The sequence below is a fragment of the Orbicella faveolata genome, unplaced genomic scaffold, assembly GCF_042242905.1.
Source record: "Orbicella faveolata isolate gen_17 unplaced genomic scaffold, um_ofav_v1 contig_2, whole genome shotgun sequence".
NCBI classification, from domain to species: Eukaryota; Metazoa; Cnidaria; class Anthozoa; order Scleractinia; family Merulinidae; genus Orbicella; species Orbicella faveolata.
This window is the reverse complement of record NW_028301547.1, coordinates 17,488,624-17,509,675: the sequence shown is the minus strand read 5'-3', so window position 1 is coordinate 17,509,675 and position 21,052 is coordinate 17,488,624. Positions and strand designations below refer to the sequence as shown.

Here is a 21,052-nt window from a genome sequence, read left to right as displayed (position 1 = left end):
AAAAAACAAAAACAAAAAAAAAAAAAATCAGTATTTTCGATTTGCATAAACAAGGTGGTGCCTTTGGTAGCAAAACAAGGTGGTGCCTTTGGTAGCAAAACATAGCGTCCATGCCCAAATAAGGGTAACATGTCCAAATAAGGAGAAATATGAAATCGAGGTTGTGACGCGCATGTCCAAATAAGGCGATAGCCAATCCATGAGATCGAGACCAAGTCACGTGTTACCACCGACCCAGGGGATAGGTGGATATACCCCACACTCGGTCGGAGACTGGACACCATTATACCGTGTGTATAAAAAATCGAGTCGAACCGTTCAAGTCACTCTGAGTTTTGAACTTGTATCGAGCGCTGGAAAGAAGAAACCATGGCACAGGAGCTGACCGACGAGGAGATGAACCAACAGATGGATCAATATGAATCAGTGACCGATGAAGAGATGAACCAACTGATGGATCAATATGAAGCAGTGAGTATGACGTGTACCCTATGTAAGAAAGTCATCTTTAGAACTCTAACCCTAATCTTTTTTCATAGAGTTACTGGGATTGGTTACCGGAAGAACTAAAGCGTTACGTACTTGACTTGGCAACTTGGCAACACATACGCGATAGAAGAAAAAATTATCGACTGAGAAACCTTCACAGAGAAATCTCGAAATATAACCAACTGAAAAGCCAATGGTTTTACGGGCACATAGAACTACAACCGTCTAAAAGCTGCAAAAACTTCTGTACTTGTCGCGTGGATCCTGACATATATGGATTTTGTGACGTGGACACTGTAATATTTAGGCATTGTAAGGAGGATTATGAAATATATGGCCATTGTACCAACAAGCGTGGCGAGAAAAGGAGTTTCTATCTAGGAAGTAATTTCAGGAACGCATTACACAACTTAAAAAAATCAACCCGCGAAGTTGTCCGCTTCTTTTCGGAGACCCGACAATAAAAACTACCTAATTAAAAAACGTTGTGTTTGTTGTCTTTTACAGAACAGACGGACCTACGACGAAGCCTTCCCCTTCGACGACGACAATGACGACCGAGCGATGCTCCAAACCGGAGGTGGTGCAAGACCACCTCTAGAATTCGAATTAAGACCCATAGGCGCTCGACGTCACTGGAGAAACGTCCTCCACAAACAACGGTACGAAGCCACGCTCAGGCAACACAGAGACTTGACTCGCGATGACAATCTAGGCCAAGAATTGACTCGTGCCCTTCAACGATCCATCGAGCAACAAATCGCTCAGGATCCTACCCTGACACCCCACTCCACGGTCCATTTCACCATGCAGTCCCGTGCCTTCACGCACGCCTTTCAGTCCACCACCTTCACCGTGCAAGAATTCGAAGAAGGGAGTGAAAGACTAACCACTTATCTCCAGTCTCTCGCGGCCAAACTCAACTCCAACGAAGAATTCACCCCCGACGACACGTTTACCATGGAAACCACTTTCATACGTACCCCAGGTCCTGGCAGTGGAAAAAAACGATACAGGCCGAGTTGCGCCGCCGTGCGGAACATCGTCAAACGGTCGCGCGTGACCATCCGAAACAAAGACACTCTCTGCTGCGCCCGAGCCATCGTCACCATGAAAGCCTGGGTAGACGCGAACGAGAATTCACGTGACCAAGATTACTACAATCTCAAACAGGGTTATCCTGTCCAAGAGCGATTGGCCAAAGACCTCCACCGTCGAGCCAACGTTCCCGAAGGACCTTGCGGCATTCACGAACTGCAACAATTTCAAAAAGCGTTACCTGGTTACCAGCTCAAAGTCATGTCCATCGACCCACCCCACATGATCATCTACGCGGGACCCGAACCCTCGACCAAGATCATTCGTCTCATCAAAGAAGACGATCACTACGACGGATGCAATTCGTTCAAGGGATTCATCGGCAAATCCTACTTCTGCGACGAATGCAATCGAGGCTACGATCACGACGACTTTCATCATCATCCCTGCCTCGGTCAATGGTGTCCCGCCTGCAAACGAAAAGACTGCCCCGATTTCATCGAGAAAAAACGACCCCTAGCGCCAGGCAAGTTTCCCGAACCCACTGAGATCTGCCGATTGTGCCACAGACAATTCTTCGGTGACCGATGCTACAACGACCACTTGCAACGGCAGAGTCTCAGCATCCCCTCCATCTGCAACACTCACAAAAAGTGTGAGAAGTGTTGTCACGTCTACGAGCTTAAACGCAAGAACAAGCGAGGAAGATGTCCCCGTGGTCACAAGTGCGGATGGGGCGAATGCCGCATCTGCGAAAAACAAGTCCATCTGCCGAAGCACCAATGTTACATCCAACGCGTCCCCAGAGACGAAGACGAGCCCGAAAGGATACGCGTCCCCCGCGACCAAGTCAACGGGCGACCCTTCGAAGAACCCGGACCCAACGATCCAGACACGAGCGTCTGGGTAGACAAAGACCCTCCCCTTCAAGTGTACTGCGACTACGAAGCCATCACCGACGCCGAAGGGAATCAGACCCCCATTCTACTCTGCCTGGAAGACGACGAAGATGAGATATGTCACTCCTTCTACGGGCCCAACTGCACCGCCGACATGTTCGAACACCTCGAATCCCTCACCGTCGACCAGGACAATAAGGAACGGAACGTCATCGTCATCTTTCACAATCTCAAAGGCTACGACGGGATGTTCATCCTGCAACACTGTTACGCCACCCATCGAGAAGTCACGGACCAAATCCCCATAGGCACCAAGATACTGTCCCTGAAATCCGACAGACTGACTTTCAAAGATTCCCTCTGCTTTCTCCCGTTCCCGCTGGCCAACTTTCCCGCCACCTTCGGAATCACCGAACTGCGTAAAGGATTCTTCCCGCACAAATTCAACACCCTAGAAAACCAAGCGTACGAAGGACCCATGCCTCCGAGAGACATGTACGATCCCGACGGCAAGTCCGCCAAAAAGAAAGCCGAGTTCGAACAGTGGTACCAAGAGAAAGTCGACAACGACTACCATTTCGTACTAAGGGAAGAAATGGAAGCCTACTGCGAGTCGGACGTCAAACTCCTCAAAGCGGGCTGTCAAAAGTTCCGGCAAGAATTCAAACAAAAAGCCGACTTTGACCCCATGGAGAAATGCCTCACCATCGCCTCCGCCTGCCAACGATTCTGGCGCAAGAAACTCGTCCCGCTCAACACCATCGCCTCCAGACCCCCGCGAGGATGGCACGGCGCCCGATCCAATCAGTCCGTCGAAGCCCTGAAATGGCTAGCCTGGCAAGAACACTCGTTGCAACGCACGGGTCAAGGTGATCGTATCCTCACGGTACGAAACGGCGGCGAAGTACGACTAGCCAATCAGCTCGTGGACGGATACGATCCGACCACTCGAACCGTCTACGAATTCCACGGATGTCTATGGCACGGATGTCCTCGCTGTTTCCCGACCCATCGAGATCGATATCCCATCTATCACGCCGATCGCACCATGCAGGAAGTCTACGAGGCCACACTCCGCAAACACGACCTTCTCAGTCGCCAAGGTTACCAGCTCTGCGTCAAGTGGGAATGCGACTGGGCCCTAGAAGTTAAAACCGACCCTGATCTCAGCCAGTTTCTAGACACGTTCGAAATCGTCCAACCGCTCGAACCCCGAGACGCTTTCTTCGGAGGACGCACGAACGCTGTCAAACTGCAACACGTGGCCGACGTGGCTCAAGGAGAGAAAATCAAGTACATCGACGTGACGTCGCTCTACCCCTGGGTCAACAAGGGAAGCAAATACCCCATAGGACACCCGCAAGTCATCGTCAACCCCGACGACCAAGACATCCATCACTACTTCGGTATGGCCAAAGTGGACATACTACCACCTCACGAACTTTACCATCCCGTTCTACCTTTTCGGCACGAGAAAAAACTCACCTTCCCACTCTGTCGATCGTGCGTGGAACACGAAATGAACAAACCCCTCCTCGAGAAATCACATCGATGCTCTCACACGGCCGAGCAACGCACGCTACGAGGGACCTGGTGCACCCCCGAAATCGAGAAAGCCGTTGCCATGGGATACACACTCATCAAGATCCACGAAGTCTACCATTTCCCGGAAAGACAACGCCGTACAGGACTCTTCGCCGATTACGTGAACACCTGGCTAAAAATCAAACAGGAATCCGCCGGCTACCCTAACTGGTGTCACACCCCCCAAGACAGGGTACAGTACGTGCAACAATACCGCCAGAAAGAAGGCATCGCTCTCGATCCGGACATGATCCAGAAAAATCCCGGACGCAAAGCCACGGCCAAACTCATGCTCAACTCCTTCTGGGGCAAGTTCGGCGAAAACCTACACAAACCCACTACCGAAGTCGTCTACACCGCAGCGCACCTCTTCGAACTCGTTTCCAATCCCTTCCACGAGATAAAACAAGTCAGAATCCCCAACGACGAAGCCCTAGAGGTCGTCCACGCCGAACTCGAAGACAATCAACCCGATAACGGACGAATCAACATCTTCGTCGCCGCTTTCACCACCTGCTGGGCTCGACTCAAATTATACAGCTACCTGGAACAATTAAAACAACAAGTCCTCTACTTTGACACCGATTCCGTCATCTACTCGCACAAACCAGGTCAAGCCGACGTTCCGCTAGGCGATTACCTCGGAGAGATGACCAACGAGCTCGACGACGGTGATTACATCATCGATTTCACCTCAGCAGGACCCAAGAATTACGGGTACAAGACAAAAAATGGAAAAGTGTGCTGTAAGGTGCGTGGCTTCTCCCTCAATGTACGAGGATCCAGGCAACTCAACTATGACGTCATGAAACAAAATCTACTCGACGAACTCGAACAACCTCTCGAGGACGGTGAACGACGCAACATCCCCGTCGTCAACCCCAACTTCTTCTACAGAAACCCAGCCACCAAACATCTCAAGGTCATCACACACACCAAACACTACGGACTCGTCTTCGACAAACGCGTCGTAGACACGAACACTTACATGTCGTTTCCATACGGATACGCACCATTGTAATTTTTTACTTCCTGTAAAATCAATAAAAAAATCAATTGTTAAAACTCATTTCCTGTCTATCGCCTTATTTGAGCACGCGCATGACCTGGATGCAAAAGACTGCTGACGCCACTGCAGGCGCATATTTAAAAACACGTCCACCATCTTGTTTATGCAAATCGAAAATACTGCCCTCTGATTGGTCGAGAGCCTTTTTTAATGATATGCACGGCCTTCTGATTGGCTACGACCCCTATTAACGTCCTATACTACTATCAGCTAAAGTGGGGATTTAGGAAAACAAAGAAACTACCCACGCATGCCTTCCTAAAGGTAGCTAAGCTAGAAAACAAAAGAAAATTAGAACGCTAAGAGCTTCAAGATATGCCCAAATTTACAACAGTACGGTTAGCGAGATCCGTTTTAATCAAGAGACGATCACCGTCTCTTGGTTTTATGGCATGTACACGATGCGTAAGAATGCAAATATGACATTAGTCCGCAAGTTTCTCAGAAAACCACTGTGTCGTATCGTTCATGGCTTTTGCCTTTTCCATGACAACGTTTTTTCAATTAAGTGTACATATTCTTGCGAGATATGGAGGGCACTTCCGCGCGGGGGCAAGTTAGCTCCATTTTGCCGGCTAACTTAAAAATCTGGCCGTTTCTGCGGCCAGATTTTTGTGGCCCGTTGGTGGGCCGGATTAACGGGGTTTCACTGTGATAGCGTTCAAGTTTTATAAGAAATTCCGGGAGGTATATAAGCTAATTTACTCAGAGATATTATTTTGACAGCCGAACATACAATAAAGTTCGATTAAAGTTTGACTTGAGAATTTTGTCCCGCAACCGTAAAATATCCACGTACGGATTATTAAACAGATGGAGCATCGTAAAATGACGATCACAAGCCCTCGGTTTATACAGCTTCGCAGTCTTTTTGAAGTCTTTTTCTTAAATGGATAACTTATATTAGAGTGAGGCCTTGAGAAGCGTCATAAAAAACGTTCTGAATGGAACTATTTAGTGAATTGAAGCACAGTGGTCTGTGAGGACGTTAGAAGTGTGGAAAACCGTGGCGACGAAGGGCTTATAAAACACATTTAATAACCTGGACGGCTTCATGAAGCTGGGGTACGGTTGTACATTACTCCACGGATTACTTGATTCGTGACCTGTCATTAATTACCCACTGAATATGTTTGAGGATTTTGGGGGCGACTTGAAATTTTACCAAGTTTTATGACCAAAAAAGGTTTGATACCTGAATTTTTTGTCTCTGCAAATTGATAAATTTCAAAATAAAAGTTTTAGATACATTTCCAGCGATTTTGCAAGACGCTAATATAAACATTTCTAAGAGGAAGTTAAATCTGGATTCCTCTTCTGCCCTAGACGGTTTGGGAACAGGTATAGTTCTAATAAGAAAACTATTATGTAACAAAGCTATCAACTGGATCAGAATTACTGTTTTTCGGTCTGGTATAAGATGTTATCCACACTCTGAATAAAAACACACCCAGATAAAAAAGGGCAGGAGGCAACGAAATATAAACTATAATATACCACAATATATTTCACTTGAGTCCAGCTTTTAAATGTCGTAGAAAGGCTGAATTCCCATTAGGTAATTAAATGTTCAATTTTTAAAAGTTTTATTTTGTGACAAATTGGAATACAACAGAAACACAGTTCTCTCACTGGAGGAAATTCTGTACCGAGTAAGTGATACGTGATGCTCCATTTTTTTTCCCGGTCTAATCACGATTACATGGATAACAATGTAATGTTAATGCTCGCCTTACTTCATAATAACGCGTTATATTTTCGTACAGACTATAGTCAACTTTCAAGGCCTGTTTAATGACATTCCACCCCCTTAAATTCAAATCTTAATTCTCAAAGTGTAAAAGATAAGTGATTATATAAAACGAAGCAAAGTGCACGAGTAGTGACAAGGAACGTTATACAAATAGAGTTGAGCTAGTGTTTTCGCTTCTTTTTACAATGTTCCTCGGTAACATCATTAGCAGCATTTTTTAATTCTGATTTTAAATGATACTTGCTACTACTTATTTTAGGTCGGCTACCAGCCGGCTCTCGTAAGGTCTCACATTGAGAGGACAATAAAATAAAAAACAGAAACAATGCCCCCAAAAACAATATCAGCTGCTAACAAACAAATAAATTACAAGCTTACGAGAGCTGCTACACTTCTGATTTTTTTGCGATAAGCAAGAAGTAAACAGCCGCAAAAACTGATTTAAATTGAAAATGGTCTGTAAATTAACAAAGAGAGACCTGGCCTATCTTGATACCTGCAACTCGAGCCATTTCACTCAAAGCACCTCCTGTCTTATGTACTAAAGCGTCAAATTTGTCAAATTCATCAACCTCTCCATCTTTCAAAACCAAAATCATGTCACAGTCTTTGATGGTGCTTAAACGATGAGCTATAGTGATAACTGTGGATTCCTTTAGTTTCTCACGCACTACGTTCCAAATTGTTTGTTCTGTTTCTGGATCCACATGTGCAGTGGGCTCATCCAAGATGACGATGTTGTTTTGCTGTAACAGCACACGAGCCAAACAAATTAACTGTCGTTCGCCTACACTGACATTTGCTCCATGCTCTAAAAGCTCGTGATCCAGCTTTCCATCTAGACTTTCTACCAACGCTTTCAGTTGCACATCCTCTAAAGCTCGCCACAAATCTGCATCTTGCAGCAGCTCCAAGAGATCAAGATTTTTTCTGAACGATCCACTAAACAGGACAGGTCTTTGGCCAAGAACGGATATACATTGTCGAGCCTCTTGGAGATTGATCTGTTTGATTGGAATATCATCGACCAGTATGTCTCCATCAGAGTCAGGCATGCGCATGAGCGCTGCCACAAAAGATGACTTGCCTGCACCTGTGCGGCCTGCAACACCGATCTTTGTTCCTCCTTTGATGTTAACATTGATTCTCTTCAGTACTTGAAGTCCCCCCGGATAGTACTTCAATGACACATCTTGGAATGTGATATTTCCTTTGTGTGGCCAGTGTTCCGGAGGAAGCCTATGCACTTTGTATCCAGGCTCTGCGTCAAGTTTGGTGTACGTCATCACTCGTTCAACTGAGGTCATGAAATTCTCGACATCCGAGGTTTTTCTGACAGCGTGTTGAGTGCTAGACGAAGTCTGGATGACATAAACAAGCGCAAGGCCGGCCCAAGCTGATTAAAACAAAGAAGAAAAAAAAAAGAGAGAGAAAAAGAGGTTATTTATTAGTCATATACCAAGCCAGTGGATAATGTTTATCTCCCATTCTGATTGGCTGTTCGAACGCGGGATAGTGTGTGGTATCCACTACCAAGCTCAGGAGGGTCAAACTGGTTTCTCACGAGGGTCAAACTGGTTTCTTGTTTTCTAACCGTGAAAGGAGAAGACATTTTAGCAGTCTATGAAATTAAACAGCTATCCTAACTTACACAGAGAAAACTACAAAATTTGGATTGGCAGTATATACAAGAACGGCTTTATTATTCTTAGCCGTGAAGTTAGTCACGAAGCGGGCTACGAGGCATGGCAGACCCTCAGATTTAGTATCCTTTTTGGCCCATTTTGATTTACCTTACAAATGCACCTACCGGCATCTTGAGACACCAAAACAGCTGCCAGAGACACGGCACCGATTAACATTGATGCGAGAAGGTCCAAGCGTACACCAAGCCATCGCCCACTGGCCATCACCATAATATATGATCGATTATGAACATCTTGATAAATAAAGGAATAAAACCTCATTAAGAAAATGAGGTAATAAATTAAATTAGTCCTAATTACAAAACGCCTTCAATCACATCAGGTGTAGCACGGGAAAACGTTGGCCCAACAAATCACATATGTGGAGGAGGTCTGGCCTAGTGGTTAGGGCGCTGCATTTGTAATTTGTCTCCACGGATTGAGAAACGGTCAGCCTCCAACCAGTTGGAATTTTCTCCAATTTTTTAGTTGTATTTACCATATTTTTTTCCTCAATTAGTGCAGCAGTGCTAAATACCATGACGATCAAATAAACTGACATATTTATTTACAAATTGTCTTGGTTTTACCTCTTATTGAGCGACAAAATGGGGCAGGATTTCTAAGCCAATCATTTAACCCAGTATTTCGAAAACAAAGTAAACGCAAAGCAGATGCGCTTTACGTTCAGAACTCTTGTGAAAACCGCTCTAAAGGTTGTAAAATCACCTGTAAAACTGATCCATGAAATCCCTTTGTCTGCCTCTTGTTCGAATCGTGTCCAGTCCATTCAGGGTCTCCGAAAAGTGAGAGAAGACTGGACTGCGGCATATTGACTCTAACCTTTTGAGCTCTCTGGAAGTCTTCAAGTAATACTTGGCGATGTACGCGACTAACACAATTAACGGAACAACAAGAAATAGAAGCCAAGGATTTGTAACAGTTGGTATGATTATTGATGCAAACACCAACCAGACTCGCTGGATAGATACTAGAAACGTCTTGGGTAACAACTCGTCAAGGCAGCCTACATCTTTAGAAAATCGATTGAGTATTCTTCCCGCGGGATTTGAATCAAAGAAATGAACCGGTGCTTGTAAAATAGCTAAAACCATTTGGTCATGAAGACTCTCTGAACATCTTAAAGAAACCAGAAGGAACCAATAAGCTCGAATGACGGCAAAGATAAGGGACGCACTGACGAAACAAGCATAGATAGTCAAGTTTGTGTTGTCTTTCTGTTCTTCTGGAAGTTTCTTTGTTAGCGACGAGAGCCAGACGTCAGGAGCAACTATCATTGCTGAGAAAAGAAACCGGCGATGTTAAAATAACATGACAAAAAAAATTGACAACAAGGAAATCATAATAAAATAGTCATTAATTAGCTTTTGTAATCTTGGAAAAAGTACAAAAAAAAAAACTTTATACGATTACTACGTATGTATGACTAGTAACAATATTGACTCTTACCTTGCGCTATGAAGCACAAACAAATTACTGCACAGATTGTTGACCAATGTATTCCGCTTCTAAAGAAGTTCCAGTAAAGCTTTGATGAAACCACTCCGATTGAACGATCTTCTTGTGACATTTGCAGACCCCTAGCTTCATTGGGCAGTGGAACGATTGTTTCAGCTCCACCGTTTTTCTGTTCGATCTTCCGTACAAATCTCTTAGTAAGCTTGCTGTCGTTCCCAACTGTCTGATAGATCGGGTGAACCGTTGTGTTTACGATACCTTTCTCTCGTAGTTCAGTGAAACTTCCCTTTTCTAACACACGGCCTTTGTGCATCACAATTACTTCATCAGCTTCCTTCATGTGCTGTTCTTGATGTGATGTTAACACTCGCGTTTTATCGCCCAGTAGGTCGTTGATACATGTCTTGAAGATACGTTGGCTAACTTTGAGGTCCACAGCACTCAGAGGATCGTCTAACAAGTAAAGGTCTGCATCAGCGTAAACTGCGCGTGCTAAACTAACTCTGGCCTTCTGACCTCCACTTAGAATTTCACCGCGTTCTCCAACAACTGTTTTGTCATAGTCAGGAAACCGTTGGATGTCTTCTGTGAGAGCGCACGCCTCGAGTACTGCGGTGTACTTTGGTTCATGGTATGGTTGACCAAACAAAATGTTTTCTCTTATGGTTCCAGAGAAGATCCAAGCTGTCTGCGGAACGTAAACAAGAGTCCCTTGGAAGGTTATGGTTCCACTGACATCAGAGATCTCACCAGCAATCGCCGAGAGAAGAGTAGATTTTCCACTACCCACTGGTCCAGTGATGACTGTTAGACTTTGAGACTGTAATGCAAATGTGACATTGTCTAGTATAAATTCATTTTTGCGATTCATTTCAGGTTTGTATATCAAATTCGAAACAATTAAAGCCGTCGTCTTGTCCTGATCTTTTATTCCAGCAAAAAGAGGAACTTCTTTCATTTGGTCTTGTTGATCTGTCAGCCTGCTAGTTAATTCACTCGTGATGGTCTCCGAGTAAATTTTGTCTTTTGTCTTATGATCACGAGAGATCGCGGACAAATTTTCAAAAAGCAGAAAGTCTTCCATTCTCCCAAGTTGTAAAAGAAACTCGTTGTCTCGTTTGCTTTGTCTTTGCGTCAGACTTGACACACATAAAGTGTTCTGTTTTTCCTGATTTTCTAATTGGGTCAAATTGAACACTTCTTCCATTTTCTTCACCGGATCTGAGGGACGACTGTTTATACCTTTTGCTGAGCTGCTTTCTTTGTTACCTGTGTCTTCTTTACTTTGACCACGTGAGATGGCGGGGATATTTTCTAAAAGAAGAAAATCTTCTATTCGTCCCAACGACGCATAAGCATCGTACGTTTGTAGTAAAGCAGAGGAAAAGTAACGACATGTTACTATTCTTGCGATATCCATAAAACCTAGCAGCATAAAGACATTAACAGGGTCGATGGGTTGACCAGTTAGCACAAGAGTAACGACAGACAACAGATTAGCCACTGATACTAAACTGTCCTGCAAGGCAAGAACTCCTGACAGAATGGCACTTTTCTTACGGATGATGTTAATTTCTTTTCTGAAAACAGAACAAAATAGGAATATGAGAATGTATCACATGCAATGCATAAGTGGCAAGTGTTAATTAACTTGGGAGTTGGTAGTAGAAGAGGAGCTGTTACTTAGATTTATGTCACTACAACAGTAAATCGAATTACTTGCAGATAGGTTCAAGTCGGGAATCTGGTTGGGGGTGTTGTAATTCTCAGTTAACAGTGACAATTTCAGGCAATGACTTTTTTAGCTTAGGTGGTTTGTTTTCTTTCAAAAACCACGTGATATTCTCTCGGGAATTCTCCTGTTATCCATCTAAAAATTATTCATTCATATATACGTGGCTATTTGAAAATTTGAAAGCAAGAATACTCAAGAGTATCACATGGTCTGAAATAGGGCAACAAACCGCCCAAGTTAAAAAGGTATATTTTTTCTCTCTATCAGTAAATTTCACAGACCTGAAATCTCAGCTATCTATTTAAAAAAACGTGTCATTTCACAGGTGACAGTTAGAATTTTGAACAATTCTCAGCTATTAGTTGAACTCCATATAGACAATCTGAGTCAATGTTAATCACCACATTTGTTTTCCGCCTACCTTCGCGTGTGTTTGATTTTTTTTCGATATTCGTCCTCCCACGCACGTGTTTTGATGGCACGAATCCCAGAAACCACCTGGTTCATTAAGGAGATGCGTCGGTCGCTCACCGCTGCTGTGCGCAAGCGCAGTGTAGCACTAATATTGGACAACCCAGCAAAAAACGGCACAAAAAAACACAGGAAAACGACTCCAATGAGAGACTGCCAGCCAATCAAATACACGAGTAAAACTGCTAACGCCACCAAGAGAAAGCACGAAGAAATCGATATGGAAAGCCACATGACCGTGTCTTCCTCCATTCGCTGAACATCATTTGATATAAGGTTGATCACGTTGCCTGTTGTGAATTTTAATAATGCATCCTTACTAAGAAGTAGCGTCTGCGAAGCAAGAAAAAATGTTAAATATTTCGGGTTCTTTTTTTTTAAATAAGAAACCAACATTAAATTTAAGGATCGTAATCGATGTCGTATATGAAAAAAAAAAATCATCAATATAAAAATACTACTTTATCTTATGCCATGAACAATTATGAACTAAAGAGATTTTCTTGTGGGAAAGAAATCGTTTTAATGTAAACTAAGTTAGGTTTATTACTATTAAGCGCTAGCCAGTAATCGAATAGGGCATACTTAGTATCAATATTTCCATGCATGGAAGGCCAGCGTGACCTTCAACCTTCACTCCAGGAAGTACTCTCCTATTAAAGTTATATAGATATGTGCCAACCTTAAAGTATGGTATCTGCACTCTTAACTGCACCGCCGCGTACGAAAAGAAAGCACGATCGCAGGCTAAGCTATTTAAGACCATTCGTGCTTACCTTTTGGTAAACTAGACCTTTTAAGGCGCAGCTCATTCTGATACCCAACAGCTCACATCTATAGTCATGTTGGTGCATACTGAGAGCTCTGATGAAAGCATTTGTAAACAAAGCAAGTGTACAACCATAGAGAAGATTATCTTTCTGTGGCTCAGCTGACATCAGTATGGAAATAAGAGATCCCAATAACAGTGGTTGGAGAAGTCGAGAAATTGATTTTAAAGCACTCGTGAATACGATAATCATGACATCCTTTACCGATATCAACTTTATGACGCTTTTCCAAAGTTTAGGTCTTTTTCTATTTCTGTTGCACTTTGTTTTTTCTTTATTCCAGTTTTGTTGAAGCTGATCGGTGAGAAAAGAGGCGGAGTTCTCTTTTGAAAGGGGTAAAAAATCATTCTCATCTAATGGTCGTTCACTGCCTATCTTGAGGATACTATTCATCCATTGAAAGAGTAGAAGAGACACGAAGCTGACTATTTTAGACTTTATCTTCTTTCGTGGAGATCTTCTTGTATCCATTCCTTGCCACAACAGTTAATCTGAAAACTAACAAAGATGACGTATAGAGATCAACATTCAAGTCAGACAACAAGATAAATTTGTTTTTTCGGAGTTCGCCGGCTGACTTACAGTTCTCAAATCAATGCAAAATCTACAATTCAAATCGACTGGGATGCTCGTTCTATCACACGTCGGAAAAACCTTGTCGAATAATTAGGGCCTCCACAGACTAGACACTTAATTGTCAACAACTATTTGTTATCGACAACTAAATGTTATCGAAAACTAAAAAACGTAGTTTGTGCGATGAGTTGTCGACTGACTAAACCCTACATGTTTAGTTGTCGACAACTAGGCAACTAAAGGGAAACTGCTTTAGTTGTCGACAACTACGTTTTGACCGTTTTTCACGTATGTGGGAATCATTGGTTTAGTTGGCAGATAATTCATGGTAGGCCACATATAGTCGCCTTCCCCTTTACTCCTTAAATGCTAACCGCAAGCAAACAGCAGTAATTAAATGTTAACCGCAAGCAAACAGTAGTAAATAAATGCCAACTGCAAGTAAACACAATATTTAAATGCTAACCGCAAGCAAACGGCAGTAAATAGAAGCAAACTGCAGGGAGACTATATGGGTGGCCTACCATGAATTATATCCCGTTTAGTTGCCGACAGCTATCCAAACATGACACCCATTCGAACGTGCGTATTGCGTTTTGAACATGCGTATTGTGTTTTGAACATGCGTAGTGAACGTTAGCTCCCATGCTCTCACTGGCCTGAATTAGTTGTCGACAACTAACACTCCAATGAGTGGAATGCTCGCATCGGACACAAGTAGTTATTGATGGCATTTAGTTGTCGATAACAAATAGTTATCGACTAATTAGCGTCTTGTCGGTGGAGGCCTAAGCATAGTAAAAGGTGGATTTCAACTTTCGCGTTGACGGGCATGAAGCTTATTTATACTTGTGTTAAATAAAACAGAACAGCTTGTGCCTGCAGAAAAATTGGACCATATCAGGAGCCATAATCGGGGACGGAGACCGTAAGCGCGCGCCATTTCTTGTATTGGGGCTGTCCCTATGATATGGGACAATTTTTCTATTTTTCGAACAAATTGTGCCATCATGTGCGACACACGCGCGTACATGCTGCGAGGATTTTTGCGGATGTAGCGCGGGGAAATGGCATCCGAAATTCCCGAAATGTTTGATGCTGTTGTGATGCCCACAACTCAATACGTTCATGTATGTTGGAATTTTACTTCAGTATTTTCGTCGTAAGCTGCTCCAGTTTGAGTGAAGTAAGACAGAGTTGAATTTAGTTATGTGCCGCTTTATATCACTGACCAAGTTGTGTTCCGTTGCTTCTTTGACAAGAGCTCTACATTACTCCACTCTAAGTTTCACATATGTTGAAGATTAACAGCTTTTCCAAAACACAGCAAAAAACTATTTGGAAATATTTGGATATAGCAGCGTTTCAGGATTTAAAAGTTTCCGTCCTCTTGCCACACGCTTGCGAGGATTTCGCCAGAGTCTGACTAACTAGACTGAAAAGTAAAAAAAAAAAAAATAACAATTGCAAATTTAAGTTTCGCCTGAATTGTAAGCAACGCTTGCTGTCTTATCAAGGCCCAATAAATGACAATTAAGTTTATGTCTGCAGATGCTGCTCAGTTTTGTTTGTGTAAAAATCCAATAAATTTGTAAATTGTCTGTTGTCGATGAATAAGAGCGGCCGCCGATGCGTGTTTTGTACAGTCAGTAAAACATGACAAATTGGAATTCCCCACTTTCGTGTGGAAACGTACATCGAACTCTAGTTTTTAAATCTGTTTAAGGTTGATAAATGTTTGAGAACATATTGAAAGCTTAGCTGAAAATATGCGAATACAGCAGAAGTAATCGGCAAAATTACGATGACGCTTTCTTTATGAACTCGAATAACGATGTCGATTTTGTTGGTTGAGTTATCAAAACTCCTTGTCTATTTTATTTTCGCAGTGTAAAATTTCACTGTGTTAAAGAAACACACATGATGTTAGTAGCCTTTTGGCGTTGGTGAAAATTGTTGCAGCACCTCAGCACAAAAGACAACGAAAGAAATCTTTGTCAAGATTTGTTGACACCGATGCGCGCGCTGCACCATGCAAATGAGCTACTTGTACGCCTCACACTTTCCTTTCAAAAACTTTTGTAAACTCGCCACACAAACAGAAACAATAAGAAACTATCAAAAACAGGGTTTAGTTATGATTAAGCATTGTTTGGGACACTCTCAAATTAACTCGATACCAGAGTAAAGAGTTTTCTCACATAACTTTTCTTTACAGAACAAACGCAAAAGATTACGCGTACAACTAGCACGAGCAGATATTATTCATTCACAGCGCGAAATTGAAGTCATGTTTTCGACCCTGAAAAACTCACCTTTCCCATTAGCTCAGAGCATAAAACTACATATGAGAGCCCTGGTTCTTTTCCCTGCCTTATTCCCTGCCATCGCTGAAAAAAAAAAACCGCCTGAGAATCTCGCAACTCTCACCATTTGATCACCCAACGTGACAACATCCACGCGAGAGCCCTCGACATGCGCGTGGATTCGCGCGGATATATGACGTCAGGATGGCGCAATTTGTTCTAAATATAGAAAAATTGTCCCATATCATAGGTGCGCGCGGATCCCAAGACTTACGGTCTCCGTCCCCGATTATGGCTCCCGACCATATTTAACTGCATACCCACGCCTTCCAGACATTTCCTCTATTTTCGTTTATCCATTAAAATTCACGACCGTTAACGCGCATAAATGAAAACTTAGCATTGGAGATCCACCTTAACAATGATTCAACTCTTTCCGCAGCATGGCAGTGGAAATTCATCTTGAAGGGGCTACGTCACGGTTTGCGCATATTGAAAAGGTTAGCCTCAATTTTTCAAATTCGTCGTTTGTAATCCGTGTTAATCTTCTCCATCCTTGGCCATCCTTGTTCCTTCATGGTTTATCATTATCTCTTTGGTGTTTTTCTATTTTATTAAACTGTTATTTTCAGGTTTCCTACCATGTAAAGGTAATTTTGCATGTGGCCAAAATAACTCAAAATACCGTGACTGACACTGCACGAAAAGCCAAATATTCGGGCCCGAATTCGCTCGAATACGGATCGGCGCACGCCGCGTATGCCGCAATGTTCTGACGTATTCGATTACGGCTGACTCGAAATACACCTGGAATATTCTATAGGAATCCGGCCTGTTTTTCCGTATTCAAATTAAATACTCGTGAATGACTCGAAGTGTTCGATAAATCATACGGGCCACGTTTTGGTAGATTAATGCTGCATTAGATGTTCTTCGAAGATATGGCGATCATTTATGACTCGAACATTTTCGAATACTCGCGGTTGTTCAAGAGTTTGCGACTGGAACACGCGATGCACGACGCCACTTCTGACGTGAACGTCTTCGAATACTAATGAATACGTCAAGTATGCTCTAATTTTCGAGAATCGCACGCTATGAATACGAAAGTTATGTCACATTTTTCACAGCCAAAGATGTGTTGCGTCATCAAGAACGGGTTTTATGCAGGTAATATACGCTACCGCGTAGTTCAGTCAGACAACACGCTGGTGCTCCGAAGCGTGCGACTGAAACACGAGACTCATGCGAAGTCTGAAACGTGTTCATGTTTGAATACTGAGGCATACGTGAGGTTTTAAGGTATTCTAAACGACACACTTCAAGTGTTCTGAAGTGTTCGACTGGAACACGAGACTCATGCGAAGTATGAAACGTGTTCATGTTTGAATACTGAGGCATACGTGAGGTTTTAAGGTATTCTAAACGACACACTTCAAGTGTTCTGAAGTGTTCGACTGGAACACGAGACTCATGCGAAGTATGAAACGTGTTCATGTTTGAATACTTAGGCATACGTGAGGTTCTAAGGTATTCTAAACGACACACCTCAAGTGTTCTGTGGTGTTCGACTGGGACACAATCACATATTCGAGTCTAGAATACTCTAGAATATTTTGGCTTTCACGCAGTGTGAGCCCCTTTAATACTGAAGCAAGGTATAATTTCCAGCTAGCTATTATATTACAAGCGGCCAAGGGGTCCCACTCTATTTATGTAGCGCGACTGTCCATATTTGAATGCTTCTTGTTTGGATTATGTTTAAGGAAAATAATTTCATTTCACCATCTAATTTCCCTTTATGAATAGCACCCGTCACCGCTACCAGCCATCCCAGTGTAACTATCTTCTACTAGTACCACCTTCCCTGGGGAGAATTTTCCTCTTCGGTCGTGCCGATGGTTTTCATTTCCCGCTTGTATGGTGGATCAGAAAATACAGTCGAACCTCTATTATTAAACGGTCACCCTTATTGTGAACTGAAATCCCTATTAACCTGCTACTTCTCTTCCCGGGATCCAACATTTACTACGCGCAGTTTTGTTTGGTTTTGTTTTGCAAATCGCGATGATAGCTAAGAGTCCGAGTTAGAGAGCGATGACTGGTGAAAACACTTTAAAAGCACATTTATAATGATTATCTTGACGTGATCCACGTTCACTGAGCCACTAACTCGATGGTAAAAAAATTTGTGATGGCGACTTTTAAAGGGGTAGTATTTTCATGACAATAGCATCAGAAAAACAATGAAAGGCTTTGTTAATTATCATGTGTAACAATAGTCACAAGCACTCACTCATTGTTGTATTTGAATAAATTGACGTTCCTACTAAGCCTATTGTTTTAAAAATTGTATTTCGAAAAGTCCCTATCGAAACTTTTAGAGCCGTGTTTTAAGAATAAGCCCGAGGCTGAGGTTTTGAAAAGAATATAATTTTGTGAGTTGAAAATTTGTAAACACAATATGATCATATGTTTTTAACTAATTATAAACTGTTTAAAATTTTTCCTTCCTCTAAAGCGAAAAGCTAACTAAAAAACAACAAAAACAGCGCTACCCGTATGTTCGATGCTAATATCATTGATGCAAGAAGTTATGTCTCATATCAAGCTTTATTTCCTACAGTCTGGCTTCAAAATTATACTTCAACGCCAGTAAAGTCGTGACAGGAGAGGTAGTCTGACGTTGTGTCGGCATAGTCCACTATGTTTTCCTATAATCTAAGAATTTACAACAATATTTTTAGCCTAAAATCGGCAGGAAAATAAGAAAATTGAGCCTGGGCCGGAAAAACAATATTCTGATTAAAAAGGAGTGTACCGTATTTAGAATATTCTAAATTGGTAATATATAGTTCGCTTGAACTGTCGATCATCTCCCGCACTGAGGGCCGGAGATGACCGACAGTTCAGACTTTCATTTAGGCTCATTTTGCAATCCTGTAACAAAACCTATTGTTATGAAATTTAGTCCGTTTTTAACTTGAAAAATCTAAGTTGTAGTCCCGGACGGGAGATCCAGTTGATCCTTCCTTCGCTTCTCCTTTGCTCCTTTGCCTCCTGTTAGACTTTTGTGAGTCGGCTGACCGATGTATTTTAAAAAGGTTTCTACCATAATGCATGATGTTTCCGCCAATTCTGCCACCGCAGAATATTTGTGGAACTCTTAACTCGCACATCTAACATTTATCTATACAATATCCGATTGTCTGCTGCAGAGAATTTATATGTTACAGTCAAACCAAGTGAAGCGTATCCCTCAAGATTACATTAATGAATTGGTTAGTTGAAAATTGAACCCGCTAGTCGTTCCAAGAATACGGCTAATGGGTTTAATGTTCAAAAATATCAATTTAGTATTGATTTTTGAAATGACTAGCGAGTTCAATATTCAAATAATCAAATCATTACTGCATTCTTGAAACGATTAGTGGGTTCAATATTCAACGATCGTGTTGAATTCAACGATCGTTCGGTTCGACTGTAACGCAGCGAGATTTAACGTTAATATAAAGTCTTTTTCTAGTTTTGGCACAGGATCATGGAATCCCTTACATTCTTACGGAAAGGCTGTTTAAAACGCTGTTTGTCATTAGTCCTACCTATCACTACTGAGTTCGACTCATTGCACTTGCTTACGTGTTTTTAAATTTAATGTTATTCTTTTTCTTTCTTCCTCAATGCATCATTTATTACATTGCCCGCCTCGATTAGCCTACGCAATACGCGAGTAGCGTAAGTTGTAATTTGATTTTGATTTTGAATAAATTAGAAAGTGTAGGAAGTGTAAAAAAAATTGTAAGGCTTTCGTAGTCGTAGCGAAGTTCCTTAACGCTTTGTCACATGGGGGTAATGGATGGGTTTAGTCGAAGATGAAGAAACAGCCAGAAAGTAAATGCAGGGGGAGGAAATCACTGATATTGGCAAGGAAATTGTAGAACAGAAAAAGATTGGAAAAAAATGACAGGCCCCAATACAGGGATTTTGTTACTTGGTCCCGCGTCCAGTACTACCTTAGCTATATTAGCATCTGTGATCGGATAAGAGGTGGTACTTTCTTCATGTAAGGTCTCGAACAAGGATCACCGATGACTTCATGAACGTTTTCATTGGTGTCACATCTCCTCGTGTATTCTCTTACCGTTGCGTTTTGCACTATTTGTTAACGATGCCAGTGGGCTTTAACTTCTTTAGTCCCTCTAGCTCGATAAGTAAATGATATAAGACCAAAGAATTAAGAACTCAGTTCTGTGGCATCAAATATTGCCACTGTTTACCGACGATCCACTTTCCAAGTCGAGTGGCTAATAGCCACTTTGATTCTTGATTCCGGTTTGTATTTATTTACCCTGGTTAGAGGTTTTTGCTGTCAATGCATATCTACAACGAAGCGACATAATCGGAAGCCGTCAATTTAAGAATATCTGTATTTCTAGCAAAGCAATAATGTTAATGATATTTCCTGTCGACTTTACGAAGTTCTACTATTGCTTACCAGCTCAGTTTACCATTGAAGGTATAGAAGTACCTGAACTCGGCTGGCTCAAAAACTCTTCGCTTGAAGACGGCGCATAAGATTTTCACGAATCATTCTGTATCGTCTGCGACAAAGTATAGATTTAAGGTGGCTCAACAGTTTCCAGCACTTTCCAAGACTGTGATTTTGATGGTTCATTATAACCACTCTTCGTCAGTTGATGCTACAATCATGGTATCAAAAAACTACCCAATCATTGGTGAACACGTTGTTGTCACTAATAGGTCAACATAGCAACAGTATCACCTGCTAAAAGCACCATTAAATTTAGCTTTATAATATGTAAATATATTTCACAAGGTACGTGCTCTAGTTAAGGATGATATCGTGCAAATTAGGAGGTTGGTCGTTCGTATGTTTAACTTCCCATTGCAATTCCATTGTTTCGAGGGTGCATATATCTTTGTCATCTCTAGGACAACGTGGTACCTAACTGCGAGTGTTACACTTAATATGGAACTGTTAGTTCAAATAACTCAAATGAAATCTGATGGTTGTTAAAACTTCTGTTTAATTTGTTGATCAGGGAAAGTGTTAATTGGCACCTTGTAATTGTTGTTAGTTCAAATAACACAGATTAATTATGAGTTAAAATTTACGG

At 42.1% G+C, this 21,052-nt stretch overlaps 1 protein-coding gene across 1 annotated transcript; it reads right to left on the bottom strand.

The window, feature by feature from the left end:
• Positions 1 to 6,641: 6,641 nt before the first annotated feature.
• On the bottom strand, positions 6,642 to 20,658 carry LOC149112227 (ATP-binding cassette sub-family C member 4-like). Its single transcript, XM_089290011.1, has 7 exons — positions 20,410 to 20,658; positions 12,979 to 13,530; positions 12,153 to 12,535; positions 9,988 to 11,576; positions 9,256 to 9,817; positions 8,643 to 8,794; positions 6,642 to 8,228 (listed from the first exon to the last, which is right to left on the bottom strand). The coding sequence occupies exons 2-7, from the start codon at positions 13,501 to 13,503 to the stop codon at positions 7,297 to 7,299; spliced, it is 4,143 nt and encodes a 1,380-aa protein (XP_089146137.1). The 5' UTR covers positions 13,504 to 13,530; positions 20,410 to 20,658; the 3' UTR covers positions 6,642 to 7,296.
• Positions 20,659 to 21,052: the final 394 nt, after the last annotated feature.